The sequence below is a fragment of the Anguilla anguilla genome, chromosome 12, assembly GCF_013347855.1.
Source record: "Anguilla anguilla isolate fAngAng1 chromosome 12, fAngAng1.pri, whole genome shotgun sequence".
Classification (NCBI taxonomy): domain Eukaryota; kingdom Metazoa; phylum Chordata; class Actinopteri; order Anguilliformes; family Anguillidae; genus Anguilla; species Anguilla anguilla.
This window is the reverse complement of record NC_049212.1, coordinates 29025812-29050649: the sequence shown is the minus strand read 5'-3', so window position 1 is coordinate 29050649 and position 24838 is coordinate 29025812. Positions and strand designations below refer to the sequence as shown.

Sequence of the window (24838 nt, the reverse complement as noted above, 5' to 3'; positions counted from 1 at the left end):
TTAGACCAAGTATTGCCTTAAAAGTGATAAGTAAAAGCTTGCAATTCTAGAAGAAACTGGAAGCCAGGATGGCTGTTATTAGATCTCTTAATTGTCTGGATGACAAGCCCATCAGCTGGATTTTGTACATTGGATGAGGATGATTTTGAACACTGGAACTGGATGAGGCATTTTGGATAAGGCCAAAAATTATAAATTTAGTCTAGTCTGTATTTGTAGAAAATTTGATATTGGTGCATTAATTGTAAAAGGACTTTTGCAGCAGAAAGGTGCCAATAGACAGACCAACAAAATCCTTTTCAACATGGCATGCGAATGTGTGATGGTATGATATGTAGTAATAGGATATAAGCAGTATCCCTTTACATTGTAATGCCTTGTACGTGTGAACGTCTCAAACTACGGCTCAGCTCTGCCATCTGAGCAAAGCCACTGCATACTGCTTGGCACCAGAGCAATAAGACCATTTCCTCCTTTATAAATTATATAAGTAAGTGTGACACTTGCGTGAAAAGAGTTACCTTGCCTGACTGACTAACCATATTAAATTATTCATGTCATCACAACTCCTTGAATAACCCACAGACTGGGTAGAAGTCAACAGCTTTCATCAGCCTGTCAAGAGGTTTTCTGATTCAATGTTCAGATTTTAAAACGAAATTCTTTTTTATTCATGCCGTATCTACACACAAGGCTTTGTCAATCAACATATGCTGTTGCAGACATTGATATATTTTATTGCATATTTTATATATTTTTTACAATCATGTTCATTTTCCATAATTACGAAAAAGATTACAAAAAACATTGCACTTGAAAAAATAGTTCTTACATGCTACCTTCTCCACAAATGCACTTTTTCCATTGTCCTCAAGCTTCATTCCAGAACTTTCTGAGCAGGTGCCTTTTTCCCTCTGTTTAAAAGACGTTAATAGAATGTTCCTATTACCCAAGTTTCTCAGTCGTGGTCTGCAGGGCCCAGTGCCCATTAATGCTAATTTCAGTTCCAGCTTCTAGCTTCACTAGTTCAATGAGCACTGATCAGGATTAGCCATTTATTCACAGTCCATCAGCAGTGTATTCTGTGCAGTACTCGACAGAGAAGCATTTGTGCTTCTTGATGCAAGCAATGGGTATTAACAACAAACACATTTAAGTCAAATTCCACCTTTTTAACCTCATTCAATGAATTTCTTAGGTAATTACACAAATGTGTAAAGGGACATAAATTAAGTGTTAAAGGTGGTTCTTTAGACGTGACTTTCTGTAGGCACAAACACACTCATTCACAGTGGACATGCCAGTTAACAGATCTAATTAAGCATCAATCAGTGGCTAAAATATACTTTCTTACACAGTGAATGTGTATGGATATAAGTCATTAACATCTTGAAGGCTTTTTGAATATTTTTAAGGGAATAAAAACACTTTTACATGTATTTGGGCACAATTTATACCAGGCACAATAAATAGTCACACTCTGCCTTAATGAAAATCAACTTTTATTTTAATTCTGTTACAGTAGCAAGACTATGTAACAAGAAAATTTGACAAGATCTGACAAACACTGATCAGATATTTTATCTCATTAATTGCATTTATTTAGTATGAATGTGTTTTTACTGACTTTATTGTGCCAAGTATGTACTTGTGCACAGATTGGTGATCTACTATAATAGTTTCATTCCAAAATAAAATAAGACATTAAGAAATTAAGATTTTCCATCACCAATAATAAATTCTGTGCAAAATGGAGAACGAGAAGATGACAGTGATTCACCAGAACCAGGACTAAGAACCAATGAGCTGCCTGGAGATAGCTGATGCTACAATTACAAGATCATTCCCACAATGACCATACAGCCCCAACATTGTGCAGGTGCTTCATACCCTAAAAATATCAAAAGGAACAAATATGTACTACCGACAAAAATGTATTCATGCACTGAATTATGTATAGATTTATAGAACTTCTTTATTCTTTGGGGCAAATAAAAAAGTATGAAAGTGTTTCAAAATCTCAGTCTGAAAGAAAAAGATTCAAACTGGTTCTAAAACAAATGAAATGTAATTTTTGATTTTCAATTTTGTTGCAGAAAAATTTGTATTGAATAGAGACAGCCTACTTTGTTATTTTCAAATTTGCTTGAAACTGCTCATGCCAAGCGATACCTGGCTTTTCTTTCCTCACAGCATACATCGGAAAATACGGGAAAAATACAGTTTGGCTTCTTGGGCCCAACACTGTGACAAACCAAGATACAAATCTGTAAAAACATTTGACAGACCTAACAGAAAAAAACAAACTTGGACAAAATATGTCAAGTTAATCTCATTGTCAACTTAACCAGGTACGTTTAGTGTATTGCAAACATTCTTACTTGGATCACACTGCAGCAGTTTTTAAATTCAAAGCCAGTGGACCACTGTAGCAACGGCGTAGTGGCAGCTGACCTTCCAATGACGAGTTAAACCTTTTTTACCCTCACTGGAAAATGAGCAGCCTCAGTACGTGCAGTAAGGGACGCTGGTTGTTTGATGCCTACATTAATGTCAATGGGTCTCGTTTTTGCCAGGCCTTTACAACAGAGCACAGTCACATATGTGCGTTTCACAGTTCTATATCAGCCTGTGCGGTGAAAACCCGGAACCAGCCGGGGACAATGCGGCATCAAACTGGCATCTCCTCAATTCTGGTTTCAGTGTGATCGGGCCAAACTAGATCCTGCAGGTCTCTTTTCACTCTGCAGGATCACATTCACCACATACCCATCACAATATGTCTTTCAGAGCCTATCCCTAGAACGTAGCTCCTACACACTCAGTTACTCCCAATCATAAACCCTCATCTGCTTGCACCTAAAAGGAATTCTCTGAGAAGTGTAAAAGCTCCTTCCCAAATTAGCATACCATATTCTCCAAATGAAGATCAGCATTATTTAAGTTTTAACCCAACTAAAGTGTTACTGTGATAACACAGAATTGATACCTTTCACAGTGATAATCCACAGAAAATTATATGAAGGAAAATGTTTAAGAAATGCTATGTTAGATACCTACCCATCATTTACAGCAGGGTAATGCACTCTTACATCCATGGTGAACTAAGCCAGGACAAAGCAAACAAAAAAAAACCATAGCAATACAATTTATGAAAAACAAATTGTGCATGACCGTCAATATTTAACAGCCTAGAAAAATTAGATGCAAAAAAAAAAAAAAAAAAAAAAATCTCCAACTGATTCTTTGATCAAAAACTCCCACCTCAGTACTCAATTCCCAAGTGTCAACTGATATTAAGAAATCCTAAATCCACAGAAAATTAACACATATTTCCCTTTCTTCATTAATGCTAATGCACGGGGTATAAACCCTCCTTTGCAACTTCTGATGCGTGTGTTTCATTCTGGTATTACCAATGAGGCACTGTGAAAGGAAAAGTGAGTCAGTTCAAACCGGGTGGCTGTGTAAACATGGATGGAGCAGGGTAAGCATGGTCGGGGCTATGAATGCATAGGCGGGGCTGTGTACACATGGGTGGGGCATCGCTCACACCCCCAGCACCTGCTGGGCCCATAGTCCTGTTCCGTGCAGGGCAATCTGTGCCCGACCATCCAGTCTGTCCCACACAGTGTCCCTGTCCCTGCCAGACGAGGGTCACCTGCGAGTCAGTGTGCGGCAGTGAGCTCCCATTCTTCCACCTTTACGTGCAGCCGCCCCAGGGACACTCCCCTCCCAGTCTGCCCTCCTCCTCCTCCTCCTTCTCCTGACTCAGGTGTGCATCCGCCCTGACCCGTCCACCCTGTAGGTCAGGTCAACACACACTCTTACATACACCACCACAACTGATGTCCCAAGCCTTCCTCATCCTCTCTGAAATATTTTACATTTTATGCAAAGACTTCAGCACCACCGCAAGTTGTCAAACACTGACTGGAGAGCTATAGAGGACTACAGCATTCTGATATGAATATCATCAATGTACCGTAACGATATTCATTACTGTTATTATTATAACAAGTATTATTATTGTTATTCGTATTACTAATTAAATAAGTATAATGCATTATTATTCTGGTATTATTATTATTATCATTATTATTTTATTTTATTATTAAAGATAACACTGAAGGGTCCATCGTTCACCCCATATTTCATGGTCCATTTATGCAGTGATGTGGCGTTAACATCCACACAGATCCTGTTCAAAGCTACTCACCTGCCTAGCATGTACAGCATTTGACCTGGGTCATCAGCAAAGACCCTGTGTGTGGAAAAGAGGAAGATCAGGAGTCCAATACAGCATAGGTCAGAGGTCATGGGTCCTTAACCTTGGGTGATGCGTAAAAGAAACGGGCAACCAGTCTTTATGTGCCCAGGCCCAGAAGGGTAGCCTGCACTTACGGAGCTTTGGGTTAAGATACTATTAAAAACAGGACCACCTTTTGGATCAGAGGTGACGTCTGATCTACAAAACTGATGTGGTGATCTCCAGAACCAAAATGGTTGTTAGATCACTTCAGACTTCTTCAGACTGAGACAGTGAATTACCCTCTGCCCCTCTCTCTTTTTCTGAGGAAGAACAGAAGCTGATCCGACACAGGCTATAGGAATCACAAGCCAACTGACTATTTTTGGGGGGTTCCTGTGTAACACCAGGGCTGTACCTTGGATGGGGTCCCAATGTAAACAGCCAACACAGTGGCAATGCAGCTCAGCTGATGTAACTTCCAAAAACTCTAAAACGACAATCACCATTTTTCTGTTGCTTGACAAAGATTTTAATTTGTTCTTTATGGGTGGTTTAAGCCACTTTGAGCTGGTTTGAGCTCACTTTTTGTGCATTACACTGGATTTGCCAAGAAAAAGAGCCAGAGACTGTACATCAATGGTTCCCTGTTCCTGGAGATCTACAGTCATTGAAGGTTTTCATTTCAACCCTAATTTGACACACCTGATTCTACAACTTAGCAGCTCAACCAGGTCTCTAGCTTTTGAATAAGCTGTGCTTTGATAGGGTTGGTATGAAAGCGTACAGGACAGCAGATTTCCAGGAAGAGGGATGGGAACCACTGCTCTACATTCACCATTCATCAGACTGGGTCACTCAACCACTGTCCTGGTTCAGTTCACCCTGAAGGTGCTCCACCAATCACTGAGCATTTTTGAAACAACCAAATCAACACCTACTCTGGTGCACACTGTCTGGCTATGCCTGCATATGGATACCTGTAGGTATTAGCAAACCACAGATCACATTCTATCGGTTGTTATTCTATCTCTGACTAGTGGAAATCCTCCATTTTCATTTTCTTCTGGTTAGGTGCTGATATGTCTATACTCTGTGTAAGTGCATTAGCTCACCCATCTCCCCAGTGATAAAAAGCTCGGTCCTGGTAGAAATTGCAGAGGAAGAGCCAGACACTTATGGTCTCCATCCAGAAGATAACAAAGAGAAACCAGATGGAGGTCAGCAGGAAGAGCTCGCACACCATCATGGGACGGCCGGATGCTCCTCGTTGCTGCGGTCCAATACCACAGCCCTGCTGGGACAAGGGAGAAACATGTGGTGCATTTTCACAGATTCAACTTTGGACAGATTTTCTAGGTCCAGTTGCTGGTCTTGTCATTGGAAAATGGTAATGTGACATTTCTCAATAACCATGTAAACTTGCCAACATCCTTTCATATATTCTTTATCTTCACCAGCTCTCAAACTGTACTGTTAAGTGTCTTTTTACATTTTGTTTTATTAAAAGTCAGAGTACTCAACTAACATTTGTTCAGTAACAGCACTTGCAACAGTCTATTTCAACAAGCACAACAGATTACTCCTGTGTTCTTGCAGTTGGTAACATGAGCAAGCAAAGATAAAACACTTTCAAAACAATTTCAGAATGTTCCCTGTGTTATATTATGTCACCCTGTTCCAATCACCAAGGTATGACTACTTTCAAACTACTTCTGCCCTCATGAAGAATCGTTTTCCGAGTTGAAATGTTCTACAGCAGAAAGCTGATTTGCCAGGCTTACAGTAGGAATACTGAAATGCCATTTGCTGGATATGTTTGGATCTGGTATGTGTAAAAACGTATCACCTAAATTGTTAAAAGGAAGAATTAATGTCTTTGTGAGACATCAAATTCCATTTCTTCCAATATTTTAACATAGCATTAAAACTAAATGCTACACTAACGGGATCGTAGTTGTCTGCATTCTTATTCGCGTCAGCTGTCCATCCCTGGATGGATAAAATGTGCAAACGTGTATGATACACAACTGTTAGTTTTAATAATGCTACATCCGTATGCTCAGGCTCGTCGCTAGGCTACCATCACATCTAACGTTACCCATACCGCGTTTTCACAGTATTGCATTAGTCTAGCTATATCATCAACTAGATAGTGTTAGCTGATTAATCACTCAGAATTTCATTATGATAAAGCCACCCGTAGTAAGCTTGTTAGCAGTTTGAAAACCGAAACCCCACAACTATTTACCAACAGCCATCTACGTTAAGTCTAAGTCAGCCGAGAATGTTAGATTTAAGTTAGAGCTAGTCTATAACCTACAATCATTAATTGTTCATGTGGATTAACGTTAGACTAGCTAGCTTTTCAGTCCTGTAATTATAGCTAGTAACGTTACCCCTGGTTAGGCAGGCAAACGGTTTCACTAAGGAGGCATAAAAAACTTTAGGAAACTAGTTTGAAAGAAAGCTATGAACGCTAACGCCTTAGTCTAGTAATGTTTAATTACATACGAGGGAGAGTCTGTCTTACCGCCTAGGCCCCGCGTTCCTGCCCGGGATGATGTTTGCTGCGTTAGCGTAGCTCGCTAATTTCGACCGCGGATATCCGAGGCCTTGTAAACAACAATGCTTCTCTCAAATGAACATTGGGAACGAGATAACGCGTGTGATCAAAAGGCAGCTTAACAATCAGTGTTCGACTATTTTAATAAAACACTACCTTATACAGGAAATATAAATGTTAATATTTGGTTGTTTTCACAGCAGTCAAAGTAACGCAACGGCTGGCATTAAGTCCTCACGCTTCTGACTTCCTTCATTCTACATCCGTAACAATAAAGTAAACGGGTTGCCTTTCGAGCCAGCTCTGTGCCTTTATTTTAACCAGCTGTGTGCCATTAGGCTATGTGAAACCGCAGCATTTAAAAAGGGAATGTTCCATTTATGATTGAAAAATGTAATATTTATGTTTTTGTGTATATTTTTAATTGGCCCAACAGTCTGTGTGCCATTAAAGATACTTTAGATATTTACATACGTTTCGGACTACATGTCAGCTTTACAATGGTAGGTATCAGGGAATTCAGGCGGGCATAAGAAGAATAAAATGCACTGGATAAGATCATCTTCTAAATAATTGTAAAGTACAACATCATATAATATTTCCAAATATTTTATGGGAAATTATGTTTCATAAGGTTCACCACTTCTCCACTGGTATCTGCCATGTTCCCTTCAGAGTTCATATCTTTGAAATGAAATAAGCAAAATATACCAGGCACACTGTAATCTGATTGGGTATGACAATTCAGAGACATGAATATTTAACTGACTACTTTAACTATTAGTCACAGACAGTAAAGCAGGACACCATAATGTTCGGTTTTTTATGTTTGGTTATTTATTTTTGTATTCTTTCCCCCTTTTTCTCCCCAGTTTGGAATGCCCAATTGCATATTTATCGGTGCACATTACTGCAATGTCTGCTATTGGATTGCAGGCAAGCACATACTGTCCTACAAAATATGTAATTTAGCTCTTGTTTCTTATCACACCACAGTTCGCAAATGGGGCACCTACAGACATGAGATGATAAGATCCTGCAATTCTGGCCCACTGAAACCCTCCCATCACTTGGGTTCACTAAAGCAAATTATGAATGGCCCTGCATCTGCACTGGCAAGGTACAGATATGAACTGGAGAAATGTGTCACTGACCACACTGGCCTGACCAGGATACCTAGTTCCATAATGTCAATGAAAGGCATTCAACATATTTGTAAAGGGAAAAAAACAGCAATTTATAGACAAGACTTACTGTATCAGCTTGACTTTAAACTTGGCTAACACAACTATTTTAATGGTGGTCTCTGTTTTGGGGGACACAAAGGTTATTTTACAATTTGATGCACCACCTCCCTTCCTGTTATTTGATAAAACAGGTGTCAGCTATTTATTTGAGCAGCAATTTCCCTCCCTGAATATGGGCTATATCCCACTGAGGGTAGTTCTCTCTAACAGGCTAGTAGCAAAACCAGAGTCCTTCAAGGATATAGTAATGAAATGGCATATTCAGCCCACTCCACTGTAGACTCACTTTCTGGAACTGTCCTGACAGATTTACACTGACCTCATCGGCTGGATTCTCTGGCCTTTGCTTTACTGTTGACCTGTCACTTAGTAGGGCGCTGCTCCACCCTCTCGCCCCATTGGATAAGAGATATTGTGCAAGATCGTATGTTAGAAAAAATGAGATGTTAGGTGAGATGAGTCCCTCAGAGGCAAATTCTTCTGAACATGGAAGTTGTTCATTACAATGATTCTGAGCCACCAGGCGGCTTGTTCCATTCTGTAATTTTATTAGAATTTGTCTTTTTTTTCTGAAAATAAATCAATTTATGTAATTTCAACCAGAAAATAAATGTGAAGAACACAAAACAAAAGTAACTGGCAGTGATGAATGATTTTCTTTTATTATAAAAGCTTTCTCACAAGGGTTCAGTATATACATACGATTTCATTGCTTTTAACATTTTTATTGAAAATATACATGTGCTAGCTGCGCTCACCTAATGTAAATGAAACAAGGCAAGCCTAATGACTAAAACAAGGCTAGCTGTCTGTTCCATTTAGGGTCCTGTGGACGCAAAAGAGCAAGGCGTGATTGTGTAAAACATGAGTGTTAAATCAGCTCTGAGAGAGAACATTTTACTGCCAGTACAGTAGATAAAACACATTAGATCACTGATTGGATTCCTTTATATATATATATATATATATATATATATATATATATATATATATATATAATTATATTTAAGAATGATGTAGTATACAGTAGCTAAGGTTGCTCTAAAACTTCACGTGTTATTTCTTGAAATAATTCTTATTAGTGAAATAAACAACATAATTGCACAAGTTGTTACGGCACGCCTCAATTTCAGTGTAGAACTGCATTTTGAATTAAATTGTATTATGTGAAGCATCCATTTCGGCATCATTTCGTTGCCTTTCATTTAATAAGGACAATTGCAGCTTGCAGAAAGCAGTGAATACAAAATGCAAAGTCACTCTAGCCATCCTGAGTTTGGCATAATTTAGTATTCGCCTTTTATGTTGGAAGTTCGCCCTTTTTATTTTAAATGGAAAATTAGTAAAGTCACATTTCCCCTTTGCGAAGCAGAATTCCTGATTTTTAAAAAAAATGTGTCTCATATAGACTAAGATGCTTTCTATCTTTATAGTCCGTCAACTGCACGCTCAGGTGTGGGATTTCTGGTACAACCTGTTGAGCGCTCACACCTACATGACGTGCAGCACTATGCCTATATAAGCAGTGGTGTACTGTACACCAGGCCGAGCGAAGCGGAACCATCGCTGAATCGGTTGGGAAGCGCTTGAACTCGATGGATTTCAACCGGCCCCAAGGTGCAGTAATGTATTTAGCTATTATCAGTAAAACCTTTTGTATTATTATTATTTTAAAATATTCTACGTTCATCTACATTGTCGCTGAACGTCTAAGCTTCTGTTGTGCGCAATTATTTTTACGTTTGCAGGAGGTAGCTCCTGCTGGGATCCCAGTTGGTAGAAGCAGTTCTGTAGCACGCGCAAGTTTGAACAATATTACGTTATTTAACTGTGCTATTCACGCTTAATACAGTTGCATTGTAGCCGCTATTGTGCTGTATAGCAAAGCTTTCAAGTTTGAACAGTTTTTATAAGCCGATGTAACCCTAATGCACTATGTTTGGGATTCATTTTCCCTACCGTATAATCAACTCTAATTGTTGGACTATCCATGCACAAACAAAAACGACTAACTTCCTTAAAATTCTAACTGCCTTAAAATTATCAGTTGACTTCTTAATTTTAATGTGAACACTTCCTCGTAATTATTCTGATTAAAATCAGGACTGCTTAAAACGTGTGACCGATTTGGCAAGCGCACTGTGCTTCTTTTTTATTATCTGGGAGCTTATTTTACAAAACACCTTCACGCAAAATTCTGCATCTGTAAAAGCCTTTGAAAAAGTTGCTTTGGAATGGAAAATCTTGTTTAAGGCCAGTGGGCGAGATTAAAATCTGTGCACACTTGTCTGTTATGTTGTGGGTGACACTCCCATGAAACAGGACAAAATACCGCATATCAAACTGCACTCCCTCAGCGTTATCTGAGATATTTTCTTGTGATTCAATTATTCCAATCCAATGAGAATGTGCACATAATTTAACGTGATCCGCCCTAGTGTACTCTTTGGAAAGCCTTGATGACTGATGTTGAATAAATGGACTGCATGAGGAGTGGTTATGAGGAGTGGTAAACTGCTTGAATTTAGAATTTAATCAACATGCATTTTGCATGAGTATGCATTTCTGCACTGGATGTAAATTTACATTCTTCCTTTGTTTTCCTTTTAAATGTTGTTCTTCAGGAAATAAAAGGGGGTTTATTCGAAAGTAACATCAAAATGTAAAAAAGGGGCTCAGCACTCAGGCTTGAATTAAAAGAAGTTGAACTTGTTTATCTGTGCTGAGCCTCTTTAAGATTTTGATGTTACAGGCCTTTTGCTCTCCAGCACCAGACAAGAGGACAGATGCGCGTGTCACTCTCTGTTGAACTTGTATTCAATAGTAACTCATTTTTTAAGAACAATAAACTTGCCCATTTAAACTTATCAACCCTGCCTCTAGTAATGCCATGTTTTCATGCTGTCTGATTTTTGGTTTAAAGACATTGATTAGAAGGTTTCACTGTACAGTGTTCAGTGTTATTTGAACCCTTAACAGGGATAGATTGTGTTTTATTAGAGTACTGTGTGTACTTGTCCAGCAAATGAGAAAAGATGAAACCAGATAGTGACTGTGTGAGGCGGGTGCACCTGTGAGCTAAGCATATAGCTTTTCCTAGGGTGGGTGGATGCTGTGCATTTTCACACCAGTAACATGCTGCAGAGTTTCTTATATTTGTGACCTCTGTTTTCTGTATGTATATGTATTTCTCATTTTGCTTGTATTTAATATCAGCTCACTTTGTGTTAGTAGCCATATATCATTTCATGCCTCTTGCCCATGTAGGGTGTTCTAAATGACATGCTGCTTACAGGTGAAATGCATTTTTAAAAAAAGATATAAATGCAAAAGGGTGTGATTTGAACAGGGGTCGGGTTGGAAGGGAGCAGGACCCTGCGCGTGTCTGCCGATAAAGGGACGGCAGGGAGCTTGCCTGAGGATGGGACGAAGGATGGCGGAATGAAAGGGGGGTGTGATCCTCTGGACACCACCGTGGTGCGCATTGGGGAAGAGGTAGGAGCACGGGGGACAAAGGACACATTCGGGGGTACAGACGGAATGCTCGCCTGGAACAGTGATGCATTCTGTGTGTCAGAAGAATAATGTAGTCTGTGTGCAGTGCAAAGGGTAGAAAACTGGACTTTGATCAATTAAAGTCATTTTCACTGGAGAAAGAAATAGTTAAATGAAAATGAGGTCACTTTCATTGGAGGGAGTAATGAGTTAAAATACCTTTGTTGAACTGGCATATCAGGTAGAATTTTTAAAAACCAGTCTGACGCTAACATGTTTTGACCACATCAGCCTTCATAAGGGTGTGACTAGCTGTTCAGTTGGGATCTTCTTTATAAGCCTGCCAATGAAGAAATGAATTATACATATATTAATTTGTCACATTAGCGTACACATAAACAAAGGCAAAACTGACTTATGCAAAAGAGGAAAGGAACTAAATAAAATAGGAAAATAAAGATATTACAATGAAATAAATGATTGATCACAATAGTTGTATCATTGAACCCTGGATAATTTGTATGGCACAACTGGAAAATGTCTATCCTTCTGAGAGATGTTTTAATCTTTGAACACCCCTAAAAGACCCTGTATTCCTCAATCCTCAATTCCCTGTATTCTCAGTAAGTGATGATTTTTATCACGGGTCTTCATAAAATTGCCTGTGTATCAAAAGAACACATTTTACCTTCATATTCTAAGCTGTATGAGCAGTTAAGGGTCTCTCAGCAATGCAGATGGACTGTCTCCTATTGAAAGCACAATGGTACATGAAAATTATAATTATGAAAATGTATATATTGCTCGTTTGTAGAACTACATTTTTATAAAAGTAATTTGCACATGGTTGGAGACACTGATTCATGTACATATTTTGTGGTGTGGTTTATCAGACCTGTGTTTTGTAGTCGTTCTAATGACCTTCGGTATGCACCTATTGTATGTCGCTTTGGATAAAAACGTCTGCCAAATAAATGTATTGTAATGTCATGTAATGTGTGGTATGCATGTGTATGAATTTAAAAAACCAACGGTTGATAGTTTTATTGGCTTGGCTCTGCTCTGTTACACTATGAAGGAATTAACTTTGGGCTCCTCCTGTGGCTCTTGTGTGTGTGCTAGGTCACCCTTTATTCTGTGGATAGCTCACTGTCATCCTCTGACGAGGATGAAGACATAAAGAAAGAAAAGAAGAAGAAAAAGAAGAGCAAGAAGAAGCACAAGAAAAAGGTAAACTTGTGAGGAGACTGTGAGAGTGTGTTTGAGATGCATGTGAAACTGCACCTGTAAATGCAACCAGAACCAATGTGTGCTTATGTGGAGGCAGTTGAGCTTGTGTCATGATCGGAAGGCTGGGAAAGAGTTCTGAGCTGAGCAACCCACATTCCTACTTTCAATGCCCATGTCAGTGACATTCCCAAGCAAGGAAAACGAGTATTTCAATCAGCAGCCTGTACTGAGCACCCAGTAAAAAAACACTGTCAAACAAATGCACATCATCTTGGCACACCAACCTGCACCTTCCCAGACACATGCGCGGGTGTACCTGTACCTGTCCCCGGAGACTGGTACAAGCCCACACATGCATACACACTCTCTCTCTGTCTCACACACACACACACACACACAGATTTGAAAAGAAAATGAAATGTGAGGAAAAGTCAGGAGAATGATGAATCCAACAAACTAAAGCAGACTCACCCTGGGTGAGTCTGCTTTAGTTTATAAAATGCTTCTTTCTGCAAGTGTAGATACTCTGGAAGCCTTCCAGTGCAAAACCCTCTTATCTGACAGTGTTTTGTCTTGCATAGGACTCCAGCTCCTCATCTTCCTCCTCAGACAGTGAGGATGATGATAGTGTAAGTACCCTCTGATCCACATGTATGAAGCAAACTTTATGAATACATTTTGTTTATACATTGGTCTATTCATTCAGTGTTTTCCTGTGTTTATCTCCCAGTTTGTATCAGCAGCTTCAGTACAAACCCAGTGAAGAACTGTAATATTAGAGAGTGAATTAAATTGATACAAAAACTCCTTATGTGTAATCAAGAAGCTCTATCGTTAGAGAATCTGTCTTGATGCCAGAAGGCTTTGGGTTCAGCGCTGAACTGATCTGTACAGTTGTACCAAAGGTTTGCATGGTCACCTAGTGTTTGTTCAATAGTTAGAGCAGCATTACTCAGCAGGCGTTTAAATTGAGATATACTGATTAGAATCTGGCGTTATCATTTCTTACCATGTTAAATTAGTCATGTCAGTTTGCCTGAGCTTGCATGTACGTAAATTACCTGCATGCAGTGGTCCCTTCATTTCCACATTGGGGTAAATGCCTAGGGCACTGTCACCTCATATTTGTCACCCTGTAGGCCCTGTATGACGTGTTTATCAGGTTGCTGCATTGTGTAGAGGCCAGATGGAAAAGTGTGAAAACTGACCTCCCGGTTGACAGAAAAGCAGAGACACTATCAGTCATCTGACTATGCCTAGACTTGTGTTTGAATTCCAGATACTGCAAACAAGCAGGAATCTGCACAGTACTGACATGCTCTGAGAAATACCTTAGTACACACACACACACACACACATTAATCAATGTGAGAGAAAGCACAACTGAACTGGTTTTGCAGGTTCATAAAGTACAGGTGGAGGGTTAAACTAATAAAACAGAGATGTCCATCTAGAAGAACCTGATCTTCGATAAACCTTTTTTTCTGGTTAAGAGAAACAGAATGACGTCTTTGGCATGTTGCTACTCTTTCACAATGTACAGGACATTGTAAGAAAACCTGGCAGCCACAACAAAGGATACATTTCTCCATTATTGATAAGGCTTAGTTTATTGTTATAGAACTTCAGAATGCAATGAATGTGAACTTTATTTATGCATATTTGAATTCACTGATGTCGCTGTTCTTATGGTAGTGAATCACAGGACTACAGCTACCAGCTTCTGCAAAAAATTGATCAGTTTAGTTTTTCAGCCATATTCGGATGCGTGATCTTCCATTTCTTCTATCGCATTAACAAAATGACAAAACTATGCCACTTGATCCACTGAGCTCCTCAAAAACATTGATGTGTTTGAACAGGATAAACAGAAGAAGAAGAAGAAGAAGAAGAAAAAGAAGGACGGAAAAGATGGACAGGGTCTAATATGTGTTGGTAAGTTACAGCAGTAAGTCTACAAATTCTGCCCTCTTAGGCCACTGCTGTAATCAAACTCCCCAGGAGGACTTTGACCTGCATTAAATATTTTCTCCAGCAGTGAGAGAACCACAGGTCTGCAGATGAGAGGACGTGCTTAAAATGCTAACGCTTCTTTAGCCAATGCCCTCTATTCCTGGAATGTGTGGCTGGATTGTCCAATCACAACCTTTTAACTTAGGCCAGAAGGTCAGAGTCTGAGCCACCTTTATTTGTCCGTCTGGCTAACTCTATGTAAAGCAGGCTCCACTGACCCTGTAAGCACTGGCGTAGCAATGAGTCACCCAGGCGTGTCCCGCCTGGTGTGTTTGTGTTGGAGTCAAGCGTATGTAAACAAACGACAAACACAAAAGCATTGTCTGATAATACTGATTTGTTTGCTCTAAGGTAGAGCAAGGCTTTGGGGGGAGGGGGTGACCTTAACAAAGGTGACTGTACCTCAAGCACCAGCTTGCACTGTTCTGTACTAATGCTCTGATAGAGTATATTTTAGTCTGATAGAGTGCATTTTTATCAGTTGTGTACTTAAATAAAATGGCTACACTGTGAGGCCATTCAAGCATGCATACATGAACGCAGAGAGCACTGAAATATAAAGGCACTCCCTCTGTCTGAAATCATAGGAGAAGAAGGAATGGAATTAAGATATTTGCAAGAACTAAATGGTGAGGAGCAGGAGAAGGAGAAAAAGAAAAAGAAGAAAAAGAAGAAGGTGAGATGAGTCGAAGCACCCATACATGACTATATTGTCATTTAAACTATGTTTTGCAAAGGTGTTTGTTCAAGCGCAAGAGGAAAAGGGGATGGCGACATGAATTCTGCCTGTACACCGAATGTCTGTGTGTTGTTTTAATACCCAGGACTCCAGCTCCGCCTCTTCTTCAGACAGCTCCTCTTCCTCAGACAGTGAGGATGAGAAGAAGAAGAAGAAGAAGAAAAAGAAGAAGAAGAAAATGAAGAAGAAGGTAAAAAATAAGAATAGTAGAATCTTTCCTGCATCATGCATCCAGTCATATCAACTGCACCTGGGGTAAATCTTTGCTCACTGTCTGAATTCCCACGAAAATGGAAACGCCACGAGTCGGGCCATAATGAACCACACATCAATCAACCTGTCACATAACATGGTTTTCTCAATGTCCTTTCCAGGATTCCAGCTCCTCTTCCTCATCTGACAGCTCCTCCTCCTCCTCTGACAGTGAAGATGAGAAAAAGAAAAAGAAGAGGAAGAAGAAGAAGAAAAAGAAGAAGAAGATGAAGAAGAAGAAGGTGAGAAAAACACAATTTTCTAACAGGGAAATAATGTGTTTGGTTGGCACAAGGTTGGTACTTTCGCCTTGCAAGGCGGTTTTGCAGTAGGTTTTCTGAGAGCATGATTTATGATTGGAGTTTAAAGGAGTGAGAAGAAGAAGAAGAAGAAGAGAGCTTGATGTGTAAAAATAATCTTGTTTCTTTTGCACGCTTTTCAGGATTCCAGCTCCTCTTCCTCCTCTGACAGTTCATCCTCTTCAGACAGTGAGGAAGACAAGAAAAAGAAAAAGAAGAAGAAAAAGAAAACAAAGAAGAAGAAAGCGAAGAAGGTAAATACATGGCTTATGCTTGGCCTGTGAGTTTGAAACATTCTGACAGACCATCAGCTTGCTGAGAAACAATTTGAATCTGACTTACAGAAAGATCAGTGAAATCCATTTTAAAGAGCCATCTGTAATGAGGCATCTGTCAGACCCACTGAGAATTATGTTGCCATCAAATCAGTCTGATTTACAACAACACTGAGACTAAAATTGCCTAAAATATTCAGCATAAATATAAATATTTGTCTGAAATTGTTTTTTTTTCACACTTGATAGTTTAGCTGGCTCAGGGCTGTGACCCCCTCCTCATTCACTGTTGGGTCAGAACAAGTCCAATTATGTTTTTTTGTGTTCAAATACAGAAAAGGGTCATAACGCACCTCACTGTATGTGCAGAGAACTGGTACAGAAAAGCAATTTATTTCACTGAAAAAACATAACACATTTGGAAATCTTTAGTATTTGTTCAATTCTTATGTAAGAACAGTATAATATAGTAATATGTCAGAGTGAGTTTAGTTTCTGAAACTCAAGACAGGGTTCTCTGCCCAGGTTGTTTTGTGCATTTAATTTCCACTGAACAAAATTAGAGGGTGTGGAACAACCTGAGTAAAAAAAAAAAAAACATTTTCCAGTTTAGTGATGCTTTAACTCATATTGACATTTTTGTTTTGCAGGACTCCAGTTCGTCATCTTCATCTGACAGTGAAAAGGAGAAGAAGAAGAAAAAGGTTAGGAATTATGTTCTCAGTGTTAATGCCATAGTATCAGATGTTTAATATTTATGATGAATATTAATATTCATGATCTATAAATTACGTGAACATTATGGGCTGGTTCTCTCTTACAGGATGGAGACGGGAAGAAAAAGGAGGGAGAGCAGGAGGGTGAAGACGGCAGCATCTGTTCTAGGACTGGTATGTCACGCTCCTTCATATTCCTGCATTCATTAAATTATTTTATGTCGTTTTTCATATTTTAAACTGTTTAATAATTGTCCAGGGTGTGCTGTGTATCTACAGCAAGTCCATGCATTGCAGAACCAAAAGTCATTATGACCTAAGTTTGATTTGTGTCACTGCGATAAAAAGATGTCATTCCCCATGTGTCGAATATAGCTCTCTGGGAGTTCCAGTGAACCATGGCTGTGGAAATTCTTCAAAATGATATACTTTAGATTAATATTTAACATTTAAGTGAATGGAGGTCAGGTTTCAGGTCAAATAGCATATGCTGTAAAATGGGGGAGAACAGAACAGAACATTATAGGTCTAAATGAACTATTGCAGCTAGGACAAACACAAAGACGTTAATATAGTATATATTGTGTGTGGAAATAAGGGGAAAGACAGATGTACACCTGAAGTTTGGGTACCGTGTGCTGCTGCAGGTGAGGTGTGTATGCAGGAGGGTGTTGGAGAAGCACAGGCCGCCAAAAAGGAGAAAGAGGAAAAGAAGAAGTACTGCTCAAAGGCTGGAAATGCTGCTGACGTTGCTGGTAAGCCGCTGCTATGATACTCTTGTGGATGATGTTTACCATCCTAGATACAAAATTCTCCTGGAAGGTATTTGCTCAAGATTCATCCACAGTTTCAGCATGTTGCCAGTCCTAGTGAGATCCCTTCAAAATCCTGAAAAGATGCTTTTAAGATTCTGAATAACATCCATTTAAGGTCCTGCATAAGATATTACAGGAGACAGTGGATCTCAAAACAAGATCTGAATGCCATTTTGTAGGCCCAAATTGTTCATAGCACCAGTATAACAAGTTGGCATGCTTTGCAGAAATCTCTAAAATAAGTCTGATCTGTCAAAAGCTGGCAGTTCTGCGCTATGCCCTGAACTGAATGACCCCGGAAACCTAACTGATGATGAGGGAGAGGGACAAGATGAGAAGAAAAAGAAGCAAAAGAAAAAGAAAAAGAAGAAGGTAAACCCAGATGATGGATATACATTTGGTGCCAATGAGCCATTCATGGTGGGTTCTTCAGGTGTGGCCATGATCAATTTATTGTTACTTCTCAACAGGAGTCCAAGGGCTCGTCCTCCTCCTCGGACAGTGAGGATGAGGACAAAAAAGACAAAGACAAGAAGAAGAAGAAAAAGAAGAAGAAGGGAAAGAAGGTGAGAAGACGATTCACTTCCTGAGATTGAGACACCTACTCCAAAATTGAACAATTACATCTGAGCATGTTCAGAAGAGTTTAAGGATGTTACACCCTATGTAACAGTGTTCAGAAGAGATAAATAATGATAAGTCCTTAGAATTGTTTAAAAATGTTTAACCATTTCCAAGATGGTTCAGAAATGTGGTTAATTATGTTAATTGTGACTATTTTCTACATTTGTCTTAGGATTCTAGCTCTTCCTCTTCTGACAGCTCCTCTTCCTCTGACAGTGATGATGACAAGGTACTGCCCTACATTCTTTGACCTTGCTGAAATGAATACGTATTATGCTTTTGAATTTAATTATTTCACACTCAAAGCCCTGAAATGACACGTGACCTACAGTATTTTGACAGTCTCACAGAAACTGTGCTTAGATTTGACTAAGCACAGACTCAAAAGTGCCACAGCTGGACTCTACAAACTAGGACTGCACTGAAGGTTGTGCATGAAGCTCTGTCAAAGGCTGGGATCATATCAAGGACCCTTATTCGTACACTATATGGTCAAAAGTATGTGGACACCTGACATCCAACATCTCATCTAAAATTATAGGCATTAATATGGAGTTGGTCCACCCTTTGCTGCTGTAACAACCTCCACTCCTCTGTGAAGGCTTTATACTAGATGTTGGAGCATTGCTGCAGGGTTTTTTCCATTCAGCCACTAAGCCAAGAGCATTAGTGAGGCTGGGCACTGATTGGGCAATTAGGCCTGGCTTGCAGTTGGCTTTCCAATTCATCCCAAAGGTATTGGATGGGGTTACCATCAGGGCTGTGTGTAGGGGGGTCACGTTCTTTCACAACATTCTCAACAAAACCATTTATATATAGACCTTGTTTTGTGCCTTGGGGCATTGTCATGCTGAAACAGGAAAGGGCCTTCCCCTAACTGTTGGGGAAGCACAGAAACATCTAGAATGTGATTGTATGCTGTAGCATTAATATTTCCCTTCACTGGAACTGAGGAGCCAAGCCCAAACCATGAAAAACAGCCTCAGACCTATGGGGTGTCCAGATACTTTTGGTCGTATAGTGTATCTCCTCTTGATTACTAACTGAGAAATGGAGATGCATGGGTCAAACTGCAGTTAAAAGGCCATATTCATATTTGGGCCATCTTTAGGGAATCATACAATGGAAAAGGGATACTAATATTTGATCCTAGGAGGCTGGTGTAAAAAGTTGTTCAATTATTCTTGCTATTTAATTATGCATTATCAGGAGTAATATCATCCATTTTCATTTGTGTATTTCATTTGTGTAAAATTCTTCAGTGTTGCAATCTCTGTTTTTATTTAGAAGAAAAAGAAAAAGAAGAAAAAGAAGGTGAAGAAGGTGAGAGATGGAATTTTAGTAAATTCTTAGACATTATCACCATTGTTTGTAGCATTTTTCCCTCCTGGATTTACATTTTAACCAAATATAAGGATATTGTTTTTCCACTTCATTGCCATGTAAATATAAATCAGTTAACTGCCTCCCAGAATCACCAAAGATACCCCAAACTACAGATTGCACTTACCTTTCAGCATCATTTTCCCATTCTTCCTCCAGGACTCCAGTTCCTCCTCCTCCTCCGATAGTTCCTCTTCTTCAGACAGTGAGGATGAGAAGAAGAAGAAAAAGAAGAAAAAGAAGAAGAAAAAGAAGAAGAAGGTAAAGAAGAAGAAGGTGAGAGCAGTATAACCTTTCCTGCAGTATGTGTGGTCATATCCACTGCACCTGTGGTATGTCTTTTCTCACTGCATGGAAGAATTCCCATATGTCTGAATTCCCATAGAAATGCTAGGCGTGGAGCCATAATGAACTACAATCAATCACGCCTGTCACATGACATGGTTTTCTGCTGTGTCTCACTGTCCTTTCCAGGATTCCAGCTCTTCTTCCTCATCCGACAGCTCCTCCTCCTCAGACAGTGAAGATGAGAAAAAGAAAAAGAAGAAAAAGAAGAAGAAGAAGAAGAAGAAGAAGGCAAAGAAGAAGGTGAGTACAGCAGAACAGCATAATCTGAGACAATCATTTGTGCATTATATTTTGACATGTCCACTGCACCTGTGGTATGTCTTTGCTCACTGTATGAAAGTCTGAATTCCCATGGAAATGTCATGAGTGGAGCCATTATGAACTGCAACCAGTCACGCCTGTCACATGACATGCTTTTCTGCTGTGTCACACTGTCCTTCTCAGGATTCCAGCTCTTCTTCCTCATCCGACAGCTCCTCCTCATCCTCAGACAGCGAGGATGAGAAAAAGAAAAAGAAGAAGAAAAAGAAGAAGAAGAAGAAGAAGGTGAAGAAGAAGAAGGTGAGAATTTCAGTAAATTCTTAGACATTATCACCAAATTTTGTAACTTAGCATTTTTCCCTCCTGGAGTTCCATTTTAACCTATTATAAGGTTTATGTCTCTCCTCTTCATTGCACTGTAAATAGAAATCAGTTAACTGCCTCCCAGAACCACCAAATATATCCCATCTAACTACAGATTGCACTTACGTTTCAGCATCATTTTCCCATTCTTCCTCCAGGACTCGTGCTCTGGTAGTTCCTCTTCTTCAGACAGTGAGGATGGGAAAAAGAAAAAGAAGAAAAAGAAGAAGAAGAAGAAGAAGAAGAAGAAGGCAAAGAAGAAGAAGGTGAGAACAGCAGAACAATATAATCTAAGGCAATCATTTGTGCATTATATTTTGTCATATGCACCTAACTTGTGGTGTGTCTTTGCTCACAGTATGAAAATCTTAATTCTCATGGATACACCATGAGTGGAGCCATAATGAACTACATATCAATCATGGCTGTCACATGACTTCGTTTTCTGCTCTGTCTCTGTGTCCTTTCTAGGATTCCAGCTCCTCTTCCTCATCTGACAGCTCCTCCTCAGACAGTGAACATGAGAAAAAGAAAAAGAAGAAAAAGAAGAAGAAGGCAAAGAAGAAGGTGAGAAAAACACAATTGACTAACAGGGAGCTCTTAACAGGCTGGACTCTACTTTGAAGAAAACAATAGCACGGCATGGATTTAGTTGGTTGGCACAAGGTTGGCATATTGGACTGGTATATGAGTTGTGCCGAGACTGCTGTTTCATGCTAGCTTTTTAGCACTTTCTCTGAGTGGGTTTAACTATAATTTGGGGTTTGGATTGGCATAAGCATACAGCGCTATACTGGTTCAATGCTCTTAAGCATCTGCTATCAAAATATGGTTTCAGCACAAATGAAATTTTGCATTGGCAAGAATGTTTAGTAAGTTATAGCCTGAGATCCTTTTTTTAAAGAAGTGATTATAAGAAGATAGTGATTTAGTACAAATGTTGAGCAAGAAAAAATAGCAATAATATGTATGTTGAAAGTGGGATAAGTGGAACTATTTAGAAAATCATGACAACACATGCCAAACCCGGGCAAACTGCACTGGAAAGAGGAACAGTAGTCACAAGCTCACCAACATCGATGGGTAGACACGTGACAGGAAAAGGCCTCATAACCACGACCCCAAAATTATTAAGAATTGAATCAACCTAAAATGTGTGTTGACTGTTTAAATGTGCACTGCTTGTTCAAATGTGTACTGACTGTATCCCCAAAGGACTCCAGCTCTTCCTCCTCCTCATCATCAGACAGTGAGAAGGAGAAAAAGAAGAAGAAGAAAAAGAAGAAGAAGAAGATGAATGAGAATAAGAAGAAGGTTAGAAACACTGACATTAATGGAAATTCTATTCATTGTGCATGCTCTGCAGGTTGGGGTATAGTACTGTAAAGGATAGAAACGATAGTTGCGTCAGTTTTTTGGGCTGAGGCGCAGCTGGGGGTAATGAATTAGCAAAGAATTGTTTTCATTATTTCAACGACAGCCACCAATAATGTAGAAGCAAAAATTAATTTCTAACAGAGGAAAAGGGGTTCTGCTGTGCTAAATATGTTGATAAATGAAATGCTGTGCAATACAAGAATATTATGAATACATCAGAACAAGAAAAAATATTTGGTTGACCTCTACACACATACTGAGGGTAATAAATTGAGCACTGAAATTGCAGCTCCAGGTGATGCTCTAAATTGTGCACATGGTGAGTGTTTGTCTGTAATTCCCAGGACCCCAGCTCCTCCTCATCTTCAGAAAGTGATGCCGATAAAAAGAAGAAGGTAGAATTTGAACTTGTGCAGCAAATAAGTCCTCCAAAACCATAGAGTTCAAATCATAGCAATATTTCCACCAATACCTACCTGGATTAGAATTGAGAGTTGAGAATTGGTTTTGCAAAAATAGAACTGTGTGACCGGAGTGGACTGAGCAGGTATCAACTCTCCAGATATAAACCCAGTCCCCATAAAATACTTTCCAAGACCTTATGAATGGTTGGATCAGAGTACTGAATATGCTCTAGGTCCCTCACACAATCACGAGCTCAACATCCGCATCCTTCACATAATCACAAGCTCAGCATGCACGTCTGTCACACAATCACAAGCTCAACGCCCACGTCCTTCACACAGTCACAAGCTCAACAGTCCCTCACACAGTCACAAGCTCAACAGTCTCTCACAGTTACTAGTTGAGTCCTTGCCTTGGTTGTGACATCACAACAAATCTGTCTTTAGAAGTAGCCACCCTGTCCTTGTCTAAACACCCAAAGAAACATTAATTCACCCATAGGCTTCAGCCACTCTCTCTAATAATGACGGGAGCAAAAAGGTCCACAGAATGTTACTATATCATCTATTTTTTTTAATCAGTTCTTATAGGATCCAAAGTGGGATCAGAACATTGCTAGCATTAACATTCTAGTTCTAGCACATTCTGAGGTGCATTTACGCTTATGGATAAAGACAAAGAACTGTACAGAATTGGGCAAGAGTAGTAGTGCCTTAACACCACTTTGCACGTCATGCTGATTAGTTTTTGAGAATTGTATTTTATCTACTTCATTACAAATCTCAACATTGGGTTGATTTCCACCTTACATAAAGAACAGCTGTGTTGATTACATTTGTCATGAGTAACAACTGCAGTACTTGGGTATTGTCTCAGCCTCCTTGTGTGGGGTCTATATCAGACTCTTTTTGTTGTGCTGAGTCTGTCTCAGGCTTGGGTTCTGTAGGTTCTGTATCTGGATCCTGGGGTTGTGTAGGGTCTGCATCAGGCTCCTTGAATTGCATACAGTGGGGTAATCTATGACTTATCCTGCAGTTCAGACAGAACACACTAACACTGCAGACTCTCTTTTCAGAAGGAGGACAAAGCAGGGGAGGAAGGGGGCAAGACTGGAGATGGAGAGACCGACCCAATGAAATCTGTAACGTGTGAGGTCCCTCCACCAAGTGATCAGAAAGAGCAACCAAAGGACACCGGCGCAGCCACATGGAGACATGGGAATCCAGAAGGGGCGTCAGATTGGAGATCTCCTTTGAAAGACCTGCCATCCAGCACGGGGAGCTCAAGCAGTCGCTATGATTCCTTGAGGGGGTCCTCACTCAAAACTGAGATCACCACCACCAGAGGGACCCATAGCCCCATGGAGTCCTTAGTTGGGAGCCCACCCCGCTCAAGAGTAATTGATGTAGACAGGGAGTCCAGTAGAATCGGGGGAACAACCAGGACAAGCCTTTCTAAGTCAAGCGACATTCTCAAGGGACCAAAACCTTATGGTCCTTGAATAAGCAGGTCTTCTTTATCTTACAGTAAAGCTGTTATTCTATGTCTGAAATACAAAACACTGAATGATTAAAAATGGTATTATCTTAAAGTGTAAAACTGAATCAACTCCATTTGTAAAATGTGAAAATGGAACAATAAATAAGTCCTGATCTGTCCACTACCGCATGGTCTGCTATATTTTGTGACGCTGTCCCATATTTTATTGACTGATTATCTGGGATGTGCCTTAGACTATCACTTTTCTGAGGAAAGAATGGCCCTAAAAGCCATTACTAAAATAAATCAGAAGACTAAATTTCTTGCTCGGAAAGCTTTATTTTTGGATAAAGCAACACTACAAATGTTAGCAGGGGCTTTGATACAAAGCCACTTTGATTATGCTGCTTTGATTATGGTCTACCTCAGTGCCTCCAATATAAATTACAAACGGCATAAAACAAAAAGGTAACATTACTGCAGTACTACCTTGTCATTTGACATTTAAAACCTTTAAAATTAAAATGATTATTTACCAATAGTAACAAGCACAGTGGCATCATATTTAAAAGGTGCAATATATTAACTGCCAAGAATCTACCTTCAGCCTTTAGAATTTACCTTTAGAATTTACCATTGTGGTCAATGGGAGGCTGTTCAATCACCATGCAAAAGACTGTTGCACTATGATTTTAATTCTGA

At 39.6% G+C, this 24838-nt stretch overlaps 1 protein-coding gene and 2 long non-coding RNA genes across 8 annotated transcripts; 1 reads left to right on the top strand and 2 right to left on the bottom strand.

The window, feature by feature from the left end:
- Window positions 1-711: 711 nt before the first annotated feature.
- LOC118209963 lies at window positions 712-7115 on the bottom strand. The gene is made up of 4 exons (XR_004761783.1): window positions 6783-7115; window positions 5365-5543; window positions 4220-4264; window positions 712-3802 (listed from the first exon to the last, which is right to left on the bottom strand). It is a non-coding gene; the product is annotated as an uncharacterized LOC118209963 (long non-coding RNA).
- Window positions 7116-9522: 2407 nt separating this feature from the next.
- On the top strand, window positions 9523-24320 carry LOC118209423 (nucleolar and coiled-body phosphoprotein 1). 6 transcript variants are annotated; one of them, XM_035384707.1, is made up of 24 exons: window positions 9523-9679; window positions 11412-11557; window positions 12680-12787; window positions 13369-13416; window positions 14650-14722; window positions 15388-15471; window positions 15623-15729; window positions 15914-16033; window positions 16234-16344; window positions 17016-17069; window positions 17189-17255; window positions 17729-17836; window positions 18156-18268; window positions 18367-18462; window positions 18693-18749; window positions 19808-19843; window positions 20063-20179; window positions 20378-20491; window positions 20696-20812; window positions 21034-21141; window positions 21347-21442; window positions 22088-22189; window positions 22597-22647; window positions 23733-24320. In XM_035384707.1, the coding sequence occupies exons 1-24, from the start codon at window positions 9658-9660 to the stop codon at window positions 24156-24158; spliced, it is 2481 nt and encodes an 826-aa protein (XP_035240598.1). In that variant the 5' UTR covers window positions 9523-9657; the 3' UTR covers window positions 24159-24320. The 6 variants fall into 6 exon arrangements, with proteins under 6 accessions (XP_035240598.1, XP_035240600.1, XP_035240599.1 ...); XM_035384709.1 differs by having other exon boundaries at window positions 15388-15476; window positions 15625-15729; window positions 20063-20164; XM_035384708.1 differs by having other exon boundaries at window positions 15388-15476; window positions 15625-15729; window positions 20696-20797.
- Window positions 11553-20101, bottom strand: LOC118209428. Its single transcript, XR_004761718.1, has 3 exons — window positions 20031-20101; window positions 12246-12306; window positions 11553-11897 (listed from the first exon to the last, which is right to left on the bottom strand). It is a non-coding gene; the product is annotated as an uncharacterized LOC118209428 (long non-coding RNA).
- Window positions 24321-24838: the final 518 nt, after the last annotated feature.